This window comes from Hyperolius riggenbachi, chromosome 1 (assembly GCF_040937935.1).
Source record: "Hyperolius riggenbachi isolate aHypRig1 chromosome 1, aHypRig1.pri, whole genome shotgun sequence".
In the NCBI taxonomy this organism is placed as follows: Eukaryota; Metazoa; Chordata; class Amphibia; order Anura; family Hyperoliidae; genus Hyperolius; species Hyperolius riggenbachi.
Genome location: NC_090646.1, coordinates 360,440,530 through 360,466,185, shown reverse-complemented (window position 1 = coordinate 360,466,185; position 25,656 = coordinate 360,440,530). Strand labels below are relative to the sequence as shown.

The following is a 25,656-nucleotide window of genomic DNA, read 5'->3' as shown; positions in this document are numbered from 1 at the left end:
TAAACACCTCAGTTAATAACCTCGTCGAGGTGGTTAATACCCTGCAGAGCCAGATCAATCAATTGTCTGGATCTGTGCGGGTCCTCCAGACGGCTGTAGCTACCATGCAATCCCCTCCAGTCACAGATCTGCGTTTGTCAGTACCTGAGAAATTTTCAGGAGACAGGTCTGACTTCCAGAACTTCCGTAACCGAGTCTTATCATACGTTTGAATTGAGGCCCACTTTGTCGGGTACCGAACCTCAGAGGGTGACATTTATAAAGACCTTGTTGTCTGGAGACTCACAAAACTGGGCATATGGTCTTCCGCCAGAAGACACGGCATTAACCTCCATCCAGGAGTTTTTTAAAGCAATGGCCGTCATTTATGATGACCCGGATGCTTCTATCACTGCGGAGAGGAAGCTCAAAACTCTTAAACAGGGTTGAGATACCGTGGAGGTCTATGCGGCAGAATTTAGAAACTGGGCTGTGTCAGCTAGGTGGGGACCCTATGCTTTACTGTACTGCTTCCTTTCAGGTTTATCAGACGCAGTTTCTGAATTGATGTTAGGTCATCCTGAGCCAAAGTCAATTGATGATGCGATTTCTCTGGCGGTGCGAGCTGACCGCCGGTTACGTTATCAGCGTCAATCCAGAGGCAGGAATGCGGTTAGGGCACTTTCCTATGCGTCCTCCTCACCTACCCCGCCTACTGACGAACCGATGCAAATCGGACACTCCCGATTGACTCGGGCTGAGAAGGAACGCAGAAGGGCTGAGAGGCTTTGTTTGTATTGTGCGGAGGAGGGTCACATTGCTCAGAATTGCCCCAAGAAGTCGGGAAACGCTGCCGTCTAGGTGTAGTCAGAGGTAATACCCTAGACGAGCAGAGTCTACCTCTAAATAAAAATGATCGTTTACTTCTCCCTTGTTCCATTTCTTGGGGATATTTGACCACTTGCACCCAGGCCTTCATAGACTCAGGGTCTGCAGCCAACTTTATAGACTATGAGTTTGTGAAAGGTCTGGGAATTCCACTATATCCGTTGGACCGACAAGTGGTAGTTACTGCAATTGACGACTCCCCACTACAGTACAAACAGCCTCTCTCTCAGACTCCGATGTTGTCTTGCACTATTGGCGTTCTACACACAGAGAATTTACAATTCCTTGTACTGCGCATGACAACCTCTACCATTCTCCTCGGAATGCCATTGTTACAACTCCATTCCCCGCAGATTGACTGGGCCTCAGGTCAGTTGCTCAGTTGGTCACCTCACTGCCGTACTCATGGTTTGGGGAAAATCACCATTGGTGCCACCAGGTTAGAGGGGGTCCCGAGACAATACGCTGAGTATGCTGACGTATTCTGCCCTAAATCCGCAGATAAACTTCCACCCCATCTGAGTTTTGACTGTCCCATAGACTTAAGATCTGGTTGTATGCCCCCGAGGGGACATCTCTATAACTTGTCGGGGCCAGAGATGTTGGCTATGGAGTACATTAAGGAAAATCTGGAAAAATTAAGGGTTTTATCCGTCCATCCCGGTCCCGGGCCGGGGCTGGGTTCTTTTTCGTACAAAAGAAAGACGGTGGTCTTAGACCATGTATCGACTACAGGGGTCTAAACAAGATCACTGTAAAGAATCGTTACCCTTTACCTCTGATAGATGATCTTTTTGCTCAGATAACCAATGCCAGTATTTTTTCTAAATTGGACTTACGTGGCGCATACAACTTGGTACGCATCAGGGACGGTGACGAGTGGAAAACGGCCTTCAATACACCCGACGGGCATTACGAGTACCTGGTTATGCCCTTCGGGTTGTGTAACGCTCCGGACGTCTTCCAAGAGTTAATAAACGAGGTCTTCAGGGAAGTGTTGGGGAAGTTTGTGTTGGTTTATCTTGACGACATATTAATTTTTTCACCCACTCTTAGGCCTGGTGCACACCAAAAACCGTTAGCAGATCCGCAAAATGCTAGCAGATTTTGAAACGCTTTTTCTTCTTTTTCTGTAGCGTTTCAACTAGCATTTTGCGGTTTTGTGAAGCGTTTTTGGTGTAGTAGATTTCATGTATTGTTACAGTAAAGCTGTTAATGAACAGCTACTGTAACAAAAAACTCCTGGCAAACCGCTCTGAAGTGCCGTTTTTCAGAGCGGTTTGAGTTTTTCCTATACTTAACCACTTGAGGACCGCGGGCTTTACCCCCCTTAAGGACCGGCCACTTTTTTTCCATTTAGACCACTGCAGCTTTCACGGTTTATTGCTCGCTCATACAACCTACCACCTAAATGAATTTTGGCTCCTTTTCTTGTCACTAATAAAGCTTTCTTTTGGTGCTATTTGATTGCTCCTGCTATTTTTACTTTTTATTATATTCATCAAAAAAGACATGAATTTTGGCAAAAAAATTTTTTTTTTTAACTTTCTGTGCTGACTCTTTTCAAATAAAGTAAAATTTCTGTATACATGCAGCGCGAAAAATGTGGACAAACATGTTTTTGATAAAAAAAACCCATTCAGTGTATATTTATTGGTTTGGGTAAAAGTTATAGCGTTTACAAACTATGGTGCAAAAAGTGAATTTTCCCATTTTCAAGCATCTATGACTTTTCTGACCACCTGACATGTTTCATGAGGGGCTAGAATTCCAGGATAGTATAAATACCCCCCAAATGACCCCATTTTGGAAAGAAGACATCCCAAAGTATTCACTGAGAGGCATAGTGAGTTCATAGAAGATATTAATTTTTGTCACAAGTAAGCGGAAAATGACACTTTGTGACAAAAAAAAAAAAAAAAAGTTTCCATTTCTTCTAACTTGTGACAAAAAAAAAAATGAAATCTGCCACGGACTCACCATGCCCCTCTCTGAATACCTTGAAGTGTCTACTTTCCAAAATGGGGTCATTTGTGGGGTGTGTTTACAGTCCTCGCATTTTGGCGGGTGCTAATTTGTAAGCACCCCTGTAGAGCCTAAAGGTGCTCATTGGACTTAGGCTGCAAAAAAGTGCTACACATGTGGTATTGCCGTACTCAGGAGAAGTAGTATACTGTGTTTTGGGGTGTATTTTTACACATACCGATGCTGGGTGGGAGAAATATCTCTGTAAATGACAATTTTTTAATTTTTTTTACATAAAATTGTCCATTTACAGAGATCTTTCTCCCACTCAGCATGGGTATGTGTAAAAATACACCCCAAAACACATTATACTACTTCTCCTGAGTACGGCGATACCACATGTGTGGCACTTTTTTGCACCCTAACTGCGCTAAGGGGCCCAAAGTCCAATGAGTACCTTTAGGATTTCACAGGTCATTTTGAGAAATTTCGTTTCAAGACTACTCCTCACGGTTTAGGGCCCCTAAAATGCCAGGGCAGTATAGGAACCCCACAAATGACCCCATTTTAGAAAGAAGACACCCCAAGGTATTCCGTTAGTAGTACGGTGAGTTCATAGAAGATTTTATTTTTTGTCACAAGTTAGCGGAAATTGATTTTAATTGTTTTTTTTCACAAAGTGTAATTTTTCGCTAACTTGTGACAAAAAATAAAATCTTCTATGAACTCACCATACTCCTAACGGAATACGTTTGGGTGTCTTCTTTCTAGAATGGGGTCATTTGTGGGGTTCCTATACTGCCCTGGCATTTTAGGGGCCCTATACCGTGAGGAGTAGTCTTGAAACCAAATGTCGCAAAATGACCTGTGAAATCCTAAAGGTACTCATTGGACTTTGGGCCCCTTAGCGTACTTAGGGTGTAAAAAAGTGCCACATATGTGGTACCACCGTACTCAGGTGAAGTAGTATAATGTGTTTTGGGGTGTATTTTTACACATACCCATGCTGAGTGGGAGAAATATCTCTGTAAATGACAATTGTTTGATTTTTTTTACACACAATTGTCCATTTACAGAGATATTTCTCCCACCCAGCATGGGTATGTGTAAAAATACACCCCAAAACACATCATACTACTTCTCCTGAGTACGGCGATACCACATGTGTGACACTTTTTTGCAGCCTAGGTGCGCTAAGGGGCCCAACGTCCTAATCACAGGTCATTTTGAGGCATTTGTTTTCTAGACTACTCCTCACGGTTTAGGGCCCCTAAAATGCCAGGGCAGTATAGGAACCCCAAAAGTGACCCCATTTTAGAAAGAAGACACCCCAAGGTATTCCGTTAGGAGTATGGCGAGTTCATAGAAGATTTTATTTTTTGTCACAAGTTAGTGAAAAATGACACTTTGTGAAAGAAAAAAAAAATCAATTTCCGCTAACTTTTGACAAAAAATAAAATCTTCTATGAACTCGTCATACACCTAACAGAATACATTGGGGTGTCTTTTTTCTAAAATGGGGTCAGTTTGTGGAGTTCCTATAACGCCCTGGCATTTTATGGGCCCAAAACCGTGAGTAGTCTGGAAACCAAATGTCTAAAAATGACTGTTCAGGGGTATAAGCATCTGCAAATTTTGATGACAGGTGGTCTATGAGGGGGCGAATTTTGTGGAACCGGTCATATGCAGGGTGGCCTTTTAGATGACAGGTTGTATTGGGCCTGATCTGATGGATAGGAGTGCTAGGGGGGTGACAGGAGGTGATTGATGGGTGTCTCAGGGGGTGGTTAGAGGGGAAAATAGATGCAATCAATGCACTGGGGAGGTGATCGGAAGGGGGTCTGAGGGGGATCTGAGGGTTTGGCCGAGTGATCAGGAGCCCACACGGGGCAAATTAGGGCCTGATCTCATGGGTAGGTGTGCTAGGGGGTGACAGGAGGTGATTGATTGGTGTCTCAAGGTGTGATTAGAGGGGGGAATAGATGCAAGCAATGCACTGGCGAGGTGATCAGGGCTGGGGCCTGAGGGCATTCTGAGGGTGTGGGCGGGTGATTGAGTGCCCTAGGGGCAGATAGGGGTCTAATCTGATAGGTAGCAGTGACACGGGGTGATTGATGGGTAATTAGTGGGTGTTTAGGGTAGAGAACAGATATAAACACTGCACTTGGGCGGTGATCTGACGTTGGATCTGCGGGCGAACTATTGGTGTGGGTGGGTGATCAGATTGCCCGCAAGGGGCACTTTAGGGGCTGATTGATGAGTGGCAGTGCCAGTGGGTGATTGATGGGTGGCAGTGACAGGGGGTGATTGATGGGTGATTGACAGGTGATTGACAGGTGATCAGTGGGTTATTACAGGGAAGAACAGATGTAACTAATGCACTGGCGAATTGATAAGGGGGGGGGTCTGAGGGCAATCTGAACGTGTAGGCGGGTGATTGGGTGCCCGCAAGGGGCAGATTAGGGTCTGATCTGATGGGTAACAGTGACAGGTGGTGATAGGGGGTGATTGATGGGTAATTAGTGGGTGTTTAGGGTAGGTAACAGATGTAAACACTGCACTTGGGAGGTGATCTGACGTCGGATCTGCAGGCGATCTATTGGTGTGGGTGGGTGATCAGATTGCCCGCAAGGGGCAGGTTAGGGGCAGATTGATGGGTGGCAGTGCCAGGGGGTGATTGATGGGTGGCAGTGACAGGGGGTGATTGATGGGTGATTGACAGATGATTGACAGGTGATCAGTGGGTTATTACAGGGAAGCACAGATGTAAATATTGCACTGGCGAATTGATAAGGGGGTCTGAGGGCAATCTGAGCGTGTAGGCGGGTGATTGGGTGCCCACAAGGGCAGATTAGGGTCTGATCTGATGGGTAACAGTGACAGGTGGTGATAGGGGGTGATTGATGGGTGATTGATGGGTAATTAGTGGGTGTTTAGGGTAGATAACAGATGTAAACACTGCACTTGGGAGGTGATCTGACGTCGGATCTGCGGGCGACCTATTGGTGTGGGTGGGTGATCAGATTGCCCGCAAGGGGCAGGTTAGGGGCTGATTGATGGGTGGCAGTGACAGGGGGTGATAGGGGGTGATTGATGGGTAATTAGTGGGTGTTTAGGGTAGGTAACAGATGTAAACACTGCACTTGGGAGGTGATCTGACGTCGGATCTGCAGGCGATCTATTGGTGTGGGTGGGTGATCAGATTGCCCGCAAGGGGCAGGTTAGGGGCAGATTGATGGGTGGCAGTGCCAGGGGGTGATTGATGGGTGGCAGTGACAGGGGGTGATTGACGGGTGATTGATGGGTGATTGACAGGTGATTGACAGGTGATCAGGGGGATAGATGCATACAGTACACAGGGGGGGGGTCTGGGGAGAATCTGAGGGGCGGGGGGTGATCAGGAGGGGGCAGGGGGGGGGGGAATAAAAAAAAATAGCATTGACAGATGGTGACAGGGAGTGATTGATGGGTGATTAGGGGGGTGATTGGGTGCAAACAGGGGTCTGGGGGGTGGGCAGGGAGGGGGTCTGAGGGGTGCTGTGGGCGATCTGGGGCAGGGGGGGAGAAATCAGTGTGCTTGGGTGCGACATAGGGTGGCTGCAGCCTGCCCTGGTGGTTCCTCGGACATTGGGACCACCAGGGCAGGAGGCAGCCTGTATAATACACTTTGTAAACATTACAAAGTGTATTATACACTTTGCATGCGGCGATCGCGGGGTTAACATCCCGCCGGCGCTTCCGTATGGCCGGCGGGATGCTACAGCGGGTATGCGGAGACAGGCGCCGGCGGAGGATCGTGTCACGGATGACGCAATCGCTCCACCCATGCCCTTACAAGGACCGCCGCCTCTGTGGGTGAGCTGGTTCTTGCGGGCTCCACTTCCCGGCCTCCCCTGTGCGTTAGGCGGTCGGGAAGTGGTTAACATTGAGGCAGAAACGCATCCGCAATCCAAAATCTGCAGCAGCCCGGGAGTATGCGTTTCTGCAAAACGCCTCCCGCTCTGGTGTGCACCAGCCCATTGAAATACATTACCCTAGCGGATCCGCACCCGCAAGCGGATCGCAAACCGCAGCCGAACCGCTCTGGTGTGCACTAGCCCTTAGAGAGCATTGTAGTCATGTCAAATTCGTGTTGAGGAAATTGAGACAAAATTCCTTGTATGCTAAACTGGAGAAGTGCCTCTTCGAGGTCACACAAATCCCTTTTCTGGGTTATATTATTTCAACTTCAGGTTTCTCTATGGACCCAGAAAAGGTCTCTGCTGCCTTAGAGTGGCCACAGCCAGTGCGTGTAAAGGCACTTCAGAGATTCCTTGGTTTTGCTAACTACTACCGGAGATTCATCAAGGGATTTTCTTTGGTAGTAGCCCCTCTGACTAGGCTTACCAAGAAGGGGGCTGACCCCTATCAGTGGTCATCGGAGGCCCAGGCTGCATTTAATACCTTGAAGAAACTGTTTTGCTCGGCACTGTCAGGAACCGGCCCGCGGCACGCCTGCGTATACGGTTCCCGACTGCAGGTTTGATCAGATTAAGCGGGGAACAGCCTTATTTAAGCTACAAACAAGGCTGGAACCCCTCAAACACTTCCTACTGCCACCACTAGCGTTGCTAGACACATCCCCTCAGCTGTCAAGGGCTAAACACGCAATCTGCGTTTTCGTATTTGGGTCAGCTTTGCGCTTAGGCCGAATACGAGAACGCCACGCACCCACACACACAGTACAGTTGTACAGTAACACAGCACAATCAGACAATGATTTGTAATGCAAGTTACACTGTCGTGCAGCAAAACCACTAACAGTCGTTCCGAACGATACTGTTAGACTTCCCACTCGGCTGTCGAGCGCAGAAGTGCCCCATACACACAATGCAATTACAATTTCATATGGTAGTGTTGCTCAAACATACAATTAGGCACGGACTTATACACAGCTACACTGCAGTCCCCTCTAGGCTGTGAGTGTTAGTTTAGTACGGCAGAAGTCAAGCTTATTAAATAATAATTTAATATTCCAGAAAAACATGGAACAATGCAGAACAGAATATATACAAAAGATTACAAAAAACAAAGTAAAAAAGTTACAAAATTAAGAGTTACAAAGATACACACACGGATATTTGCATAAAAATAAACGGGGGGAAAAAGAATGTTACCAGCTTAAACGTTGTTTGACGGGAGGACGCCGTTTCGACCAGGAGTCGCGATCATCTCTAGCTAAAGCGCTACCTCCAAGAGAAGATACTTACTAGGTATCTGCCTCTGCTTTTTATACTCTGAAATGTCCCCTGGGGCATTTAATGTTCATCCCCCAGGAACTAATGCAGTTTCCCCGTTTGTGACATCACCAAACGCTTGTCCTAAACCATCAGTTTCTGCAGTCTTTGTATTAACATGTCCCACTCCAGGCCTAGGCACTGGAGAATCACTAGGGCTGGCTCCTAGCACACAGTCCATAGCCCCTGGGGGCCCACTAGCACTCCCCACTTGCACAGCATTATCAAACAGTACCTTGCAAGAGTCCTGAACTTCTGCTGGGGAAGCGGGCTCCACGGGGGTTGGATTAGGCTCATACCGGGCTACTAACCGTCCCAGGTCAGTACCCAGCAAAACAATGGTGGGGATGTTGTCAGTTACCCCAACTTCCTTCATTCCGCTGCCGGCCCCCCAATTCAGGTGGACCATGGCGGTGGGTATGGCTGGGGTGACACCCCCAATTCCTCTGACAGCAATCATTTTCCCAGGTATGTACTGCTCCGGGTTCACAAGCTGGGGATGTATGAGAGTCACTTCTGCTCCAGTGTCTCTCAGCCCAGTGGCAACTGTACCTCCAACCATACCAGCTGCAGATTCTCTGCATAGCCAGTGGCATTTCTCGTAGCACACAAAGCAGTTGGGACTTCACTGGGGTTTGAGGCCTCACTGGATTTTGGGGCCTCCCTCTTCCTCTCTGGGCAAGTCATGCTGATATGACCCACCCTGTCACATACAAAGCATTTCCGAGTGTCAGTGGTTGGTTGCCTGAATCCAGGAGACAGCTGTGCTTGCCTCCTCTGGGTGCTGGGTGACACAGGTTTAGCAATCTGTTCTCTCCTCCAGCTGGGCGTATCAGTCCTCCGGGACTCAGGTGCTCTATGGGCGGTGTAGGAATCGGCCAGTTCCGCAGCCTCATCCACTGTCTTTGGTTCTCGATCTAGCACAAACAGCCGGACCTCAACAGGACAGGTGTGTAGGAACTGGTCTTTTATCATCAGCTCCTGCAGGGCATCCAAGGTTTTGACTGACAGTCCTTTTAACCACTGCTGGAAGGCAGTGCGCAGGTTGCAAGCATGATCCAGGTAACTGTCATTAGGACCTCGCTGCACTGTCCTGAAACGTTTTCGATACACCTCTGGCGTGAGGTGGTATCGCGCAATGATGGCTTTCTTAATTGCCTCAAAGTCTGTTTCTTCCTCCTGGGGGAGACTCACAAACGCCTCCAGGGCCTTGCCTCTCAGCCCTGGTGTGAGGTATCTTGCCCACTGCTCACGGGGCACCCCATACTGCCGACAAGTCCTTTCAAACCCCTGTAGGAAAGTGTCTATGTCAGAGTCCTTGTCCATAGCGGGGAACTTATCCAGGGGGATTCTGTGGACTCGCTCACCTTCGCGTTCTGTGGGTCCAGCAGACCGGTTCTGCTGCTGAAGTATAGCCAGCTCCAGCTGGTGTTGCCGTTCAGCACTTTCCCTCTCGGCCTGGTGTCGCCGTTCAGCTCTTCCCTCCTCTGCCTGTCGGTGCAGTAGGATCAGCTTTAGGCGCAGTTCAGGATCAGCCGAGTTCAGTAGCTGTAGATCAGGTTCCAGAGATGGCATCTCCGTGTTCGGTGGATCATCCAGGACATCGTCTCCCCTCGCATTCTGTGGCGGGAGCGATTCCTCCTCTGGCGTGTCGTGAGCTGCATTCGCTGACGTTGAAGCACGGGCTCGCTCTGCCTCATCATACTCCTCGAGCGCACGAACTAACTGCTCCTTAGTATGGCCGCTCACCGTCTCGATGCCTTTGTGCTCACACAGGTTGAGTAGTATCTCTTTGTTTTGCCTTGCATAGCTGGATGCTTTCTGAGCCATCGTGTTGCAAAAAATAAAAAGAATAAAGGGGGGGGGGGGGGGGAAGCAAATACCAAGTGTATATCTTTGAACAAAAAAAAAAACGTATATAGATTCTGCACTGAGTAGACTTCTGTAGGCTAGTTGCTTCTAGCAAGCTTCCAGCCTTTAGTACTCAGAATAGCGAGCTAAACTGCGTACTAATGTACTAAACGTTCCCACCACTGCCAGCCAATTATGTCAGGAACCGGCCCGCGGCACGCCTGCGTATACGGTTCCCGACTGCGGGTTTGATCAGATTAAGTGGGGAACAGCCTTATTTAAGCTACAAACAAGGCTGGAACCTCTCAAACACGTCCCCTCAGCTGTCGAGGGCTAAACACGCAATCTGCGTTTTCGTATTTGGGTCAGCTTTGCGCTTAGGCCGAATACGAGAAAGCCACACACCCACACACACAGTACAGTTGTACAGTAACACAGCACAATCAGACAATGATTTGTAATGCAAGTTACACTGTCGTGCAGCAAAACCACTAACAGTCATTCCGACCGATAGTGTTAGACTTCCCACTCGGCTGTCGAGCGCAGAAGTGCCCCATACACACAATGCAATTACAATTTCATATGGTAGTGTTGCTCAAACATACAATTAGGCACGGACTTATACACAGCTACACTGCAGTCCCCTCTAGGCTGTGAGTGTTAGTTTAGTACGGCAGAAATCAAGCTTATTAAATAATAATTTTATATTCCAGAAAAACATGGAACAATGCAGAACAGAATATATACAAAAGATTACAAAATACAAAGTAAAAAAGTTACAAAATTAAGAGTTACAAAGATACACACACAGATATTTGCGTAAAAATAAACGGGCAGGAAAAGAACGTTACCAGCTTAGAACGTTGTTTGACGGGAGGACGCCGTTTCGACCAGGAGTCGCGATCATCTCTAGCTAAAGCGCTACCTCCAAGAGAAGATACTTACTAGGTATCTGCCTCTGCTTTTTATACTCTGAAATGTCCCCTGGGGCATTTAATGTCCAGCCCCCAGGAACTAATGCAGTTTCCCCGTTTGTGACATCACCAAACGCTTGTCCTAATCTTTCCTGTGATATGCAAGCTTCAAAGGGTTCCTGTCTTAGCTTCTTGAAGGTTTCAGAATTCAATAGGTAAGATTGTATCCTACCAGACATCAAAAGGTTTCCTCCACATTATTTCCTTGCCTATTGAAGGTGACTGGTAACGAGGTTCCCTTTTGTCTGTCTATTGACACCCACACACAATCACATTAACAGTCCATGAAGCTAGCTGCCAATATCTTCAAGCCATACTGGCTGACATCCACCTCTGAAAGATATACAGCAGACATAAAAATGATAGAATATGTTTCTGTACTCCCTAATATCATCAGCACCTCAATATATCTCCACAGGCACCTATACTGAGACATATTAATATCGCTCTCCCCTTCATAGTAGAGGTAGATGCCTCAGAGATTGGGGTGGGGGCTGTGCTGTCTCAGTGATCGGGTCTGCAGGGCAAGGCACATCCTTGTGCATATTTCTCACGCAGGTTTTCTCCTGTTGAGAGAAACTACGATGTGGGTAACAGAGAACTCTTGGCCATCAAGCTAGCCTTCCAGGAATGGCGCCATTGGCTGGAAGGTGCGGAACACACCATTACTGTATATACTGACCATAAGAACTTGGAGTACATTGAGGGGGCCAAGAGGCTCACTCCTCGTCAGGCCCGCTGGTCTCTATTTTTCTCGCGGTTAAGATTTGTTATCACGTACACTCCAGGTTCCAAGGATGTTAAAGCAGATGCTCTCTCCAGATGTTTTGAACCCGAGACAGCTCAGCCCGCACTTCCCGAAAGCATTTTACCACACAAGGTGGTGCTGGCAGCCATTGAAACCTGGGAGGATTGGGCAGTCACATTAGCGCGTCATCAGCTAGATACCTCAGAAGGGAAACCTGAGGGGTCCTTTTTGTTCCACTTCCATTTCATTTGCAAATCATGCAGCTGTTCCATGCCCATAAGAACGCAGGTCACCCGGGGGTCACCCGCACTCTAGATCTACTCACGAGGTGTGTTTGGTGTCCTTCATTGGCCTCTGATTGCAAGGAATTTGTCAGAGAGTGTGTGGTGTGTGCCAGGAGCAAACCATCTCGCCAGGCCCCAGTGGGTACCTTACAGTCCTTGCCAGTTCCAAGTGAACCATGGACCCATCTGTCCATGAACTTCATTGGCGAACTTCCCATGTCGGAGGGTATGACTGTGATATGGGTGGTCGTGGACAGGTTCAGCAAGATGGCCCATTTTGTTCCTCTTAAAGGATTCCCATCGGCTCAGGGGTTAGCCGACCTCTTCATAGTTACATAGTTACATAGTTACATATGTATACAGCACATCTTCCGGTTACATGGGATTCTGGATGATCTGGTATCTGATGGAGGTATCTGAGGAGTCCAATTTATATCAAAGTTTTGGAGACCCTTTTGCCGTAGTTTGGGTATGAACCTGTCCTTTTCATCTGGGTATCACCCACAGACCAACGGGCAGACCGAAAGGGTTAATCAGGCACTGGAACAGTTCCTTAGATGCTATGTGGCAGATGCACAAATGGAATGGGTTAAGTTTTTACCCTTTGCGGAGTTTGCACACAACAACCTGAAAGGCGCTTCAACAGGTCTGTCCCCTTTTCAGGTTGTGTCATGAAGGTCTCCTAAATTTTCCCCATTGCCGGTGTGTTCCTCTTCCTTCCCAGCCCTGGAAGATTGGCAGAAGGTTTTGAAGAAACTTTGGGGACAAGTAAAAGAAAATTTGGGAGTAGCCTTCCAGAATCAAAAGAAACAGGCTGACAAGAGACGGTCTGTTGAGTGGCACTTTTCTCCTGGAGACATGGTGTGGGTGTCAACAAGACATTTGGCACTCAGACAACCGTCCACCAAGTTGGGGCCCAAGTTCATAGGGCCTTATCCGGTGGCCAAAAAGATCAATGAGGTCTCGTATGTGATTGATCTCCCAGCCTGCATGAGAGGTGGGAGATCATTCCATGTTTCCTTGTTGAAACCAGCAGTGTATGTGGATTCCTCTCCCCCCCCCCCCCCAGTGGTAGTGGAGGGCCAGACAGAGTACGAGGTTGGGAAAATTTTGGATTCCCGGCTGGTGCAGAATTCCGTACAGTATCTGGTCCATTGGAAAGGGTATGGGGTGGAGGACAGATCTTGGGTACCAGAGGGGCGCATGCATGCTGAGAAATTAAAGAAGAAGTTCCATCAGTTACATCCTGGGAAGCCGGGTGGGAAGTGTCCGGAGTCCACTCCTCAAAACGGGGTACTGTGAGGAATAACGGAGCCGCCGCCGCGCAGGGCAGCATGGCGGCGGCCTCCGCTTCCCAACCGGCGGTTTCCAACTCTCAGACAGAGCCGCCGGCGCAGAGCAGGGCGGTTGCCATTGCGGCTGACAACACAGCGGTGGGTCCCGCAATCCAGCTGGCGGACTTCGGCACGCGGGTGTGCTCTGAACAGGGACCTAGCCTCTCTGATGTTCAGAGGCAGAGGGTCATGCGCACGCGTGCGAGGCGGCAGAACATTTATCTTCTAAGAAGACGGGTCAGCTGATCCGACGATCAGCTGACCTCAGTCAGCCAATCACATGCTGACTTCAGTTCCAGCCCCCTGGGCGGGCTGGTGGAACAGGGCTTCTGCATTTAAGCCCACAGATGTCATTTGCTCATTGTCTGCTGTCGTGAATACATATTGACCTCAATTCACTAAGCTTATCCCCTGTCTTTAATAACTCTTCTGAGCTGTTTCTACAGTTATCACCATGGCGATAACAGTACAAACAGCTCAGAAGAGTTATTAAAGACAGGAGATAAGCTTAGTGAATTGAGGCCATTGTGTTAGCGCTCAGACCTTAGCTCAGTTTCGCAGGTGTTGTCACCAAGGACGTCACACCTTAGATTAGGGTTGTATTGTATATTTACCTGTGTTTTGACTCTGGCTATCCTTGACTACTCTTTACTCTAAACGCTCTTGTACTTCTGCCTATCTGGTTCTAGTTGCAGACCCTGCCTTTTTAAATGACTCTGAATCAGCCTTCCGTTTCTGTACTGTTGCCGCCTTCTCTGTTGCTGAACCTTTGCTCGCCTGACCTTTCTCCCTTCAGTGGAACGTCTCCCACTGTAGGGATATCTCTGAGGCTTGCCTCTCCGAGACGCCTGCCCTAGCAGACGATTACTGCTAGAGGCCGAGACTCCTCTCTTTGCCTGGACTGAGGATCTTACACACGGGGTTCCCATTCAGAGGTAACCACACCTCTGAGGAATCGCCGTGTGGTGGACTTTTCCACGATCTTGCGATATTATTGCTGTGGCTATTGTTTATTACACTGTGTTAGGTGTCCGGAGGTTAGTCACACTTGTATTATTGGTGATTCTGCAGATCATCAATAATCAGGTGACATCTGTATTATTGGCGATACTGCAGATCTCCAATAATCAGATTCTCTCTGTGTGCTGACACCCATTCATTACACTCTTCTCCTCAGTTTTCTCCTAGGAGATAATTTTTCATCTGCTGTGTAAAATAACTTTTGCACTCTGCAATTCCAAAAGTATTAACAATTAGGAGAAAAGCACTATCAGAATTATTCTGAGTATTTTCTTACTAGCGGGTTGTTTAAAAGACATTTGATTTATAATGTGGAAATGTCATCTAAAAGAAAATTTAAGAGAAAAAGTGAATTGGATCAGGCCCAACGTGAATTGAATAAAGTCCATAAGCCTTTATTCAATTCATACATTTTCTCCTAGGTTTTCTCCCAAATTATATTTTCTCACCTTATCAATAAAATGCCCTGTCCATAAGGCACCAGCAAGCAGGAAAATACTCAAAATAATTTTAGCAGCACTTTTTTGACTTTCTTTTTGATACTTTTTCAATTGCTAAGTTATTTTAAAGTGAACCCGAGGTGAGAGCGATATGGAAGCTGCCATATTTATTTCCTTTTAAGCAATTCCAGTTGCCTGGCTGTCCTGCTGACCCTCTGGCCTATATGTACACGATCAAACACACCCTTGTGGGCTCCCACGCACAGTATTCCTCGCTGCCGGTTTGTACACCAATCAATAAATGGAAACACAGTTCCCATTCACCAATCTAAGTGCCTGCTGTCGGTGGTCATTGACAAAGTAACACACACACATTACTTCTTATGTACTGTTCATCTAGTGACCAAATAGTAAAATTACACCTACATACAAAAAAATTAAATAAAAATACATAAAATCCCCACTAATAAACCTTGTACCTTCCTCACTCTCCCATAGTTACCAAAATAAAACACTTGCACAGTGGGATGCGAAAGTTTGGCCAACCTTGTTAATCATCATGATTTTTCTGTATAAATCGTTGGTTGTTATGATAAAAAATTTCAGTTAAATATATCATATAGGAAACACACACAGTGATATTTGAGAAGGGAAATTAAGTTGATTGGATTTACAGAAAGTGCGCAATAATTGTTTAAACAAAATTAGGCAGGTGCATAAATTTGGGCACCACAAAAAAGAAATGAAATCAGTATTTAGTAAATTCTCTTTTTGCAAAAATTACAGCCTCTAAACGCTTCAAGTAGGTTCCAATGAGATTCTGGATTGTGGTTGAAGGTATTTTGGACCATTCCTCTTTACAAAACATCTCTAGTTCATTCAAGTTTAATGGCTTAAAGGGAACCTAAACTGAGAGGGATATGGATGTTTCCTTTTAAACAATACCAGTTGCTTGTCAGTCCTGCTTATCTATTTGCTGCAGTAGTATTTGGATCTCACACCTGAAACAAGCATGCAGCTAATCCAGTCTGACTTCAGTCAGAGCACCTGATCTGCATGCTTGTTGAGGGGCTGTGGCTAAAAGTATTAGAGACACAGGATCAGCAGGAGAGTCAGGCAACTGGTATTATTTTAAAAGGAAAAGTCCATATCCTTCTCAGTTTAGGTTCCCTTTAAGAGCATGGACAGCTCTCTTTAACTCACACCACAGATTTACAATTATATTCAGGTCTGGGGACTGAGATGGCCATTGCAGAATGTTGTACTTGTTCCTCTGCATGAATGCCTTAGTGGATTTTGAGCAGTGTTTAGAGTCGTCATCCTGTTGAAAGATCCAGTCCAGGCACACCTTCATCTTTGTCACTGATTCCTGGACATTGATCTCCAGAATCTGCTGATACCGAGTGGAATTCATGCGTCCCTCAACTTTGACAAGATCCCCAGTCCCTGCACTGGCCACACACCCAACAGCATGATGGAACCACCACCATATTTTATTGTCAGTGGCGTAGCTAAAGAGCTGTGGGCCCCGATGCAAGTTTTACATGGGGCCCCCCCAAACACTCTATACGTAACAATTGATACGTCACACCAAAACCCGCCAATGGCAACTACAGTGTCAGAGGTGCAAGAAGGGAATGGAGAGCAGTGTGTTTATGATTACTACTATTCAAAGTATCTATAGAAGTGATTATTACGAGCACAGGGACCAATAGAGAGCTAATACTGCAGTTGAGGGAGGGCCTTTCAGGGCCCCGATGCGGTTGCAACCTCTGCAACCCCTATTGCTATGCCACTGTTTACTGTAGGTAGCAGGTGTTTTTCTTGGAATGCTGTGTTCTTTTTCCTCCATGCATAATGCCCCTTGTCATGCCCAAATAACTCAATGATAGTTTCCTCAGTCCACAGCACCTTATTCCAAAATGAAGCTGGCTTGTCCAAATGTGCTTTAGCATACCTCAAGTGGCTCTGTTTGTACTGTGGGCGGAGAAAAGGCTTTCTTTGCATCACTCTTGCATACAGCATCTCCTTGTGTAAAGTGCGCCGAATGGTTGAACGATGCACAGTGACTCCATCTGCAGCAAGATGATGCTGTAGGTCTTTGGTGCTGGTCTGTGGGTTGACTCTGACTGTTCTCACCATTCGTCGCTTCTGTCTATCCGAAATTTATCTTGGTCTGCCACTTCAAGCCGTAACTTGAACTGAGCCTGTGGTCTTCCACTTCCTTGATATATTCCTAACTGTGGAAACAGACAGCTGAAATCTCTAAGAAAGCTTTCTATATCCTTCCCCTAAACCATGATGGTGGACAATCTTTGGCTTCAGGTCATTTGAGAGTTCTTTTTAGCCCCCCCCCCCCCCCCCCCCGTTGCTACTCTTGAGAGAAAATTAAAAGAGGAGGGAAACTTACAATTGACCCCCTTAAATACTCTTTCTCATAATTGGATAAACCTGTGTTTGTAGGTCAGGGGTCACTGAGCTTACCAAGCCAATTTGAGTTCCAATAATTATTTCTAAAAGTTTTGGAATCAATAAAATGACAACAGTGCCCAAATTTATGCACCTGCTTAATTTTATTTAAACAATTATTGTGCACTTTATGTAAATCCAATAAACTTGATTTCACTTCACAAATATCACTGTGTATGTCTCCTATATGATATATTTAACTGACATTTTTTATTGTAACAACCAACAATTTATACAGGAAAATCATGACGATTAACAAGGTTGCCCAAACTTTCGCATCCCACTGTATATAAAAAAGTGACATTTAAAATAGGCAGCATTTATGTGACTTGGTTGGGGTAAATGCTGCTTTTTCCACATTTAAGTGGAATTGGGTCATAACTTGAAGGAGATGCTAGATATCTGTGTCAATGGTAGAGATTGCCCTTGCCACAGTTCGTAGTCTCATCCTCCTATCTGTGAATCCAACAATCTCTGTTTTGTGTATCTGCTGCTTTGTGTCAGTTTGAGCCATGTCCCTTTATTCACTTGTATGCCGCGTTCACACTGGCACTAAAAAATTCAGTTTAGCAGAACAAAAAAGAATGGTTACTTTAGGGGGTAATGAGGGTATATTACTGTTATTTTTGCAAATAAGGGCTTGAAATTAGTAACGGATGAAAAACTGAAAAAATACACCTTAATTTCCAAATAAAATATTTTCCCCATACATTTTTACCAGGGACATAATTTAAATCGTGTAATAACCGGGTCAAATGGGCAAATAAAATGTGTGGGTTTTATCCACAGAAGCACATTTTATTTTAAAACTATAATGGCCGAAAACTGAGTAATATTTTTTTTTATTTTTTATTATTATTCCTGTTGACATGCAGATAAAATAAAATAATTCTTATTGAAATGTACCACCCAAAGAAAGCCTAATTGGTAGCGAAAAATACAAGATATAGATCATTTTTTGTGATAAGTAGTGATAAAGTTATTGGTGAATGGAAGGAAGAAGCACTGAAATGTGAAAATTGCTTTTGTCCACAAGGGGGAAAACCGCTCAGTGGTAAACTAGTTAAAAGATGTTTTAAGCACAAAAATATATATTCGGTTTTGTGGAGTTGGGCTATAAACATACAGAAATAAATATGATATCAACATCAAGTGGCACGCACAGATAAAAATCATCTCTTATTATTCCATTTGAATTTGCAGTCCGTAAAGAATTTTCAAAGTTAATTTATTTTACAGCTTCCCCAGAATTTCTCACCCTGGAGTAAAGAGCTGCACAGAGCAGGATCCCTTGCTACTAATTTTCAATATGTGTGTTAATTTATTAACTGGCAGATTCCTGTCTGTTTCTGTTAGAAACAGTGTGGAAAGACTGTGTTTTATATACACATAGAAACACTAAGCAAACTGAAATAATTTTTGTCATTATTCTTTCATATAGATAAAGCTTAAAGCGGACCGAAACCAAACATTTTTTTTTATTCAAAATATTTAGTTGCACCACTTTGACACATACAAAGATAACATGAACACTCCTTCAAGCCTATGAGCATTTCAGTGCATGCTTTACACCCTTCTCTTTTCATAACTAGGGTTATACAGGTGGCAGCCATTAGCAATTCCTCCTTTGCCGGAAACCTTCTACTCCACCAGTCTGCTGGATTCTGTCCCGGCAATATAAAAGGAAGGAAGGGGTTCCTCCAATAAATGTAAAATATTTTATATTTGTCATTATGCAGCTGAAAAAAGGCTGCTATTTTTTATTATAATTTAGAAAATAGATTTTATTTCTGAAATCTTGTATTTTTAATTTGAGTCCACTTTAACTAATTAAACTGTTTTTTTGTATTGTATTTTTTTTTACAAAAGTAGAGCTTTATTATAAGCTCACCCAGTGGTATTTATACCTGGGTGAGTGAGTAGAGGGGTGCATTTTAAACTCACAAGATTCCGGACATCAGCAGAAGTCGTCCTTTGAAGTCTTCCTGAAACTCACTCCTATTATACTCATATTTCATGTTACATTGCAGCTTCATTATCTGGCAATTTTCTGTGCAGCCCTCAAACAAAAATAATGGTCAAGCACATATTACCAGCATCAGCTACAATTAATACAATAATGTAGATAAGGCCAATGCTAGAGCAATCAATCAGATCTGAGTGGTTGAAGAAACAAGGATTATGACTGGCTGCTTTATTTTTGTTGAGTTTTTCTTGTTAACTGCTTTAGGACCGCGTCACGCCGATGGGCATGTTCGCAGTAGCAGCCCCAGGACTACCTAACGCAGATCGGCGTAAAGTCCTGGGGCTGGCTTTTCCAGGAGATTGCGCACACATCTCTGCTTGGTAGGCGGAGCTCCTCCTTCAGTCTCCCAGCGGCTGTTAGATGGCGAAACCGCCATCTAATTACCATGTACAGCGCTGCGATCTAAGGCAGCGATGTACTGGGGACAGCTGTGTAACACGGCTGTCCCCTCTGTTGCTGCGGAAGTGATCCGCTGCCATAGGCTGAAGCCTATGACAGCCGATCACGCTGATTGGCTGGTGGGGGGAGGAAGGGGGAGTTATAAAATTATTTAAAAAAAAATAGGGAAAAATATTAACAAAATAAAGAAATAAATATTTATTTGAAAAAAAAAAAAAAAAAAACAACACCTGGGGTGTGATCAGACCCCACCAACAGAGAGCTCTGTTGGTGGGGAGAAAAGGGGTGCGGTGGAATCACTAGTGCTTAGTTGTGTGGCCCTGCAGCAAGTCCTTAAAGCTGCAGTGGCCATTTTTGTGAAAAATGGCCTGGTCTTTAGGGGGGTAAAGCCTGTGGTCCTGAAGTGGTTAAATCCTGTGGTGAGTGAAGATCCTGACAGAGAAAAGATTTCTAAATAAACAAATAGATATCACACATACACAGCATACCACACATACCACAAACAAATACAGCCTGCACATGCCAGGGCACAATTACTGCACATGACTGGCATCTGTGATATGTTCTAATTAGATATGGCTGTTCCTTGGTGTAATAGAAACTCTGCTTCCAATCTCTGACAGGCGGTCCAGCTGAAGGGAAGCTTTTACCAGGTGACCAGATCTTTGCAATAAACAATACAAATGTGGAAAACATCCATGCTCAGAAAGCAGCCGACATGGTCAGGTAATGTATCCTGTATGTTGGCACTGTCTAATGCTAAGTGCAGGGGAGAATGCTTTTAGAAGAACATTAACAGTGTTGGATAATGCATGATATTGGGAAGAGAAAAATACTCCAGCTGATTATTCCAGCTTCTGTAACGTAAGCTGTTTACAAGCGAATGATCCAGGGGTGAAATGTTTCTTTGCTGACATAATGATGACATTTCTAATGTTAGTATTACGAGTCCTGAACCCAAAAAGAAGAAAACATCCCGATGGTGAAGTGCTGAATAGTTAGTACTACCCTACAAGTTTTCCCTCCTTCAGTGTGGTTTCTGTAGATAGGTGAGCCCAGACCTTTGCAGCAGAAACAACTGTTAGCTTCACATCCAAGACTGTGGCACCTCCTATTTCTCTTGCACATTGCTGTGATTCTCTGGCTGACATGGCCCAAAGCTAGATGGCATGCCCATGTTAGTGCGTGGACTGCTGTGAGAAATAAAGCAGGTACTTTGATTAAGGTCACACCTCATTTTTCTTACCTATAAAATTTTGTTTTGAGGTTTAGATGGGCTTTAAATAGAGACGTCCCGAAGGGTTCGCACGCGAACTTATTCGTGTGAACAACGCGGGCTCGTGATTGCATCAAATCGCAAACTTTATGCGAGTTTAACCCGCCCCCTATACTACATCATTGGGCTAAACTTTGACCCTCTACATCACAGTCAGCAGACACATGGCAGCCAATCAGGCTGCACTCCCTCCTGGAACCCCCTCCCCCCCCTATATAAGGCAACAGCGTTGGCCATGTTCTCACTCTGTGTGCTGCTGCTTTAGTGAGAGAAGGGAGAAAGGTTGCTGCAGAGATAGGGGAAGCTTAGTTAGGCACTTGTTAGCTTGCCCCTTGCTGATATTTGTTGCTGAAAAGCACCACCAAAACAGCTCTTTTGAGAGCTAATGTTCTTGTTATGTGTTTTTTTTTTTGTGTGTGGCCCACTGACACTGCATATAAAGCCCTTTCTGTCGCAGCTGACCCTTGCTAATTGCTATACTGTGCCTTGCCCAGCACATTCAGTGCCTAGTGTGACTGCTACACATTGTATTATAATACCAGTCACTGCATACTTTTCACTGCACCTGTGTTACCGCATGCTGTTTTATATAACAGTCACTGCATACCTTTCACTGCATCTGTGTGACCGCACGCTGTTTTATATACCAGTCACTACATACCTTTCACTGCATCTGTGTGACCGCACGCTGTTTTATATAGCAGTCACTGCATATCTTTCACTGCATCTGTGTGACCGCACGCTGTTTTATATAGCAGTCACTGCATACTTTTCACTGCATCTGTGTGACCGCACGCTGTGTTATATACCAGTCACTGCATAACTTTCACTGCATCTGTGTGACCGCACGCTGTTTTATATACCAGCAGTCAGTGCATCTATTTTCACTGAATCTGTGTGACTTTACATTGTTATACCAGCAGTCACTGCAACCTTTTCACTGCACCTGTGTGACTGCTCATTGTTATACCAGCAGTCACTGCATACCTTTCACTGCACCTGTGTTACTGCACATTGTATTATACCCGCAGTCAGTGTATACCTTTCATTGCATCTGTGTGACTGCACATTGTATTAGTCAAGTCAGTGCATACCTTTCACTTCATCCCCCCCAATATGGACAAAACAACAGGCAGAGGCAGAGCCAGAGGCAGGCCACCCGGCAGGTCTGTTCGAGGTTGTGCTGTTGTGATTTTGTGCAGCCCTCGACCAAAGCACAGTGTTCCGAAGAAGGCACGTGCCATCAACCCCCAATATTGTCAGGACATAGTTGACTATTTAACACAGAATACCTCATCTTCCTCAGCTTCCGAACGGAAGTGTGACATATCTTCCTGCTCTGATTCTGGCACCCCACTTAACACTCCGTCGGCAGCCATCAGCAAAGTGCCATCATCCCAGGGCTCAGCAGTGAGGAAATATTTTTGTGTGTCTGCCTCAGATGAGAGCAATGCCATCTGTACTCTCTGCCACCGAAAATTGAGCCGTAGAAAGACCAAGACCCGTGTAGGGACAACTACCTTACGAAGGCACATGATTACAAAGCACAAACTGCAATGGGATGACCACCTAAGGAAAAGCAGCACACAAAAGCAAAGCCACACACCGCAGTGGAAGATACTAGGCTGCAATTATTTATCAAAAAAGGTGATACCCAAACTGTACCGTGATGTTGAAAGGCAAGTGGTGTCATCTCTGGTACACAGTGTTAGGTCAAGGGTCCATCTGACCATGGATGCCTGGTCTGCAAAGCACTGTCAGGCCTGCCCGAAGACTAAGTCAGTCCCTACACACAGCATCTCTGCCTGCATGCCATGTGAATGCCTGCCCCTGTATCACAATGAAGCAATGACTGGCTATATAGGTGTGTTGGGGGTCACACCTGACCCAAGAAGATAATAAGGTAGTTGCTTTATTGTGGACAGACCAAATTCGATCAGCTGGACACTCAGTCACTATTGTTCTGTCATTGTGCTACCTCAGCCTGATCGTATGGGCTTGAAAACTGCCATCGCCTGCACTCTCGCCATGGTGCGCACCAGTCCAGCACGGCCATCACTACACAAACAGCTGTTTGCGGTGCGTTACACAGTGAGTTTGGTCTGTCAGTGCGGAGCAGTACACTAATTACACTATCTGATTGATGTATACACACACAAGATGTTTTCAAGCACTTTAGGCCTCCAATTTAGGAATGCAATGGGATTTCTGCCCTTTAGGGATTATAACCCTGCTCTGCGTCATATCCAGAATTTTCCCGGGGACTTTTGGCATGTATCCCACTCCGAGTCCGCCATGCCCCCCTCCAGGTGTTAGGCCCCTTGAAACATCTTTTCCATCACTTTGTGGCCAGAATTAGTGTTTGTAGTGTCGAAAGTTCGCCTGCCCATCGGTTCGCAAACTTTTTCGCGTTCACAGGTCGTGAACAAAAATGCGCGGGTTCGCGACATCTCTAGTTTTAAAGTATTTATTCTGTCAAAATATAATTTTCCCAGAGGTGATGGTGGCTTATTACAGAGGGCCACATGACATGTCCCCCTGGTGAACTCTGAAACACAGAGACCTGCTTCTATAAATCATTCATGTATTACTGTATACTCACATAAAAGCCAACCCGCGTATAAGCCGAGGTACCCCCTCTTCACTCAAAAACCAGGAAAAAGTGCAGCCCGCGTCCCATAGCCAGATGTGCCCCCAGTAGGCAGCCTTCCCTCTCATGGTGAGCAGAACGATCTTGGAGTGCACCGAAGCTGGGCACCGTCATAGCAGCAATGCTGCCAGACTCCAAATTACATCTCCCTCCGAGCTCCAACAACTCGGAAGGGGAATAGTATTTAATGACGCCTTGGAGTTTAGCAGCAGCAGGGAGAGCTGCTATTCAGCTCTACCCGCGCCAAACTGAGTGGTGCCCAGACACTATGTGCTCCTCCCCACTGTGTCTGTGCCCCTCAGACCCCCGCAACATGTAGAACATTGTTCAAAAAGTACCTGTGTGCCCACTAGCATATGGAGTGTTTGACATGTCAGCAGCACTGATGCAGTGTTCGGGGGACGCTTCCTGTCTCAATCGCTGTGCCTCTGTGGCCCTCAGCCCCCGCAATATGGTGACCGCTGTGCCCGCCGACTTGTGGAGCGGAGTGGTGTGTCCGTACTGGTGCAGTGTTGCGAGATCCTTCCTGTGTAGCAATTCGCTGTGTTTCAAGACACCACTAGATGGTGTCATAGATATGAGACAGTAATTGCTACACAGGCAGAATCCCGAAACACTGCACCAGCACTGACATGCCGCTCTGCTCCACAAGCTGGAGGGCATCAAGTTGCAGGGGCCTGAGGGGCATGGAGACACAGCATCTCATGATAGAAATCTCATTCTTGCCTTGTGACTGGAAATCCCATTGTTGAATGTCACTCTTTAGGATGAAAAGTTTCTGCGACATGGATTGGTTGTCTCTAATAATGATTTACAATATAGTGCAAAACTTTTCCCCATTCCCATAGTTTTAAACATAACTCATATTCCCTAGCATTCTAGAGACCAGTTGCCACCAGTTTGAGGTCAGATTGAAATGGTCCTAAAAGAGTATACATTATGCTAATATAAATTAGACACTATTATTGAATAGAGGTGGTCACTGGTCAATGAGATGCTAATAATTTCAAAATGATGCAGATGATATATTCATTTTATGCACATTAATGTTGTTTGGAAGTGGAAATCATAAGCTACTGATCCAGTTCCAACATGCATAAATTAATATAAAATCTGCATCAGCTTGAAATTATTAGCACCTTGTTGATAAGTTGCTTGAACAACTTCTTGTGAGAGTTGTGGAATATCAGTGCAGGTTCCATAAGACTGCTAGACCTAACGTCAGCAAAAAGTGTGCTGTAGCATTCTGCATGGTAGATATAAGTTGTAATTGTTTATATTATTACTATACATCTGTGCTTATTTTATAGAGATTCCGATGACACGCTTACTGTAACAGTACTTCGTAGTACATCGGTAAGTAATAAACTTTCTGCTCATACAGTATATTGATTTATGTTTGGCTATAATTTACTGCAGACTCTAGGGTAGGCCATTATGGAGTAACTCTGCTCAGAGTATAACATCCTATGATGCACATACTCAGTTGGCTGCTGTTTGAGTTATGGAGAGAGGAGGGGTAGTTATGAGTGGACAATGATGATGATGTGTGGGTAAAAATTAAATTTAGGGAGTGTTGTCCAATATTCCTTATGACTTTCTTCTTGATTCATTTGAGTGCTGCACATTAGCAGTGTCTGCTAGTACCACACATGCATGAAATCATTAGTCAGTTTGGTAAAAGACAAATGATGGGTCTGCAGTTATTATATTCTTGTGCATGGTAGTGTATGTAATTCTAATTTGGCAGAGGAAGTGTAGTTTGAGGGATATTTAGGGCTTTTTTTTAGTTGACTGTAGGGAATATAACTTAATTAATAAAATTGCTTGTTTTTTTTATAATATTCATTTATACATTTGTTATTGCCCATTGTAATTATTTTCTCACCTTGATTTACATTCTGAAATTTATCACAGGTGGCGACATCTTTAGTCCTGTCAGGTGATCTCTGTGGAATGTTTGGTTACTGAGCATTCTGAAGCTAGTATAAAATATACCTGATCTCCCAGAATGCTCTGGGAAGGAGAATTCCCCATAGCTAATCAGTCTTGGCTAAATATCACTGGGAGGGAAGGG

General features: G+C 45.3%; 1 protein-coding gene across 3 annotated transcripts in view; it reads left to right on the top strand.

The window, feature by feature from the left end:
* The window catches only part of FRMPD1 (FERM and PDZ domain containing 1), a 265,938-nt gene that overhangs the window by 162,343 nt on the left and 77,939 nt on the right, over window positions 1-25,656 (top strand). For all 3 annotated transcript variants that reach the window (XM_068234237.1, XM_068234234.1, XM_068234236.1), the window contains exons 4-5: window positions 20,277-20,379; window positions 24,890-24,935. In XM_068234237.1, coding sequence (XP_068090338.1) covers window positions 20,277-20,379; window positions 24,890-24,935 — 149 coding nt within the window. The remainder of the gene's footprint in view (window positions 1-20,276; window positions 20,380-24,889; window positions 24,936-25,656) is intronic.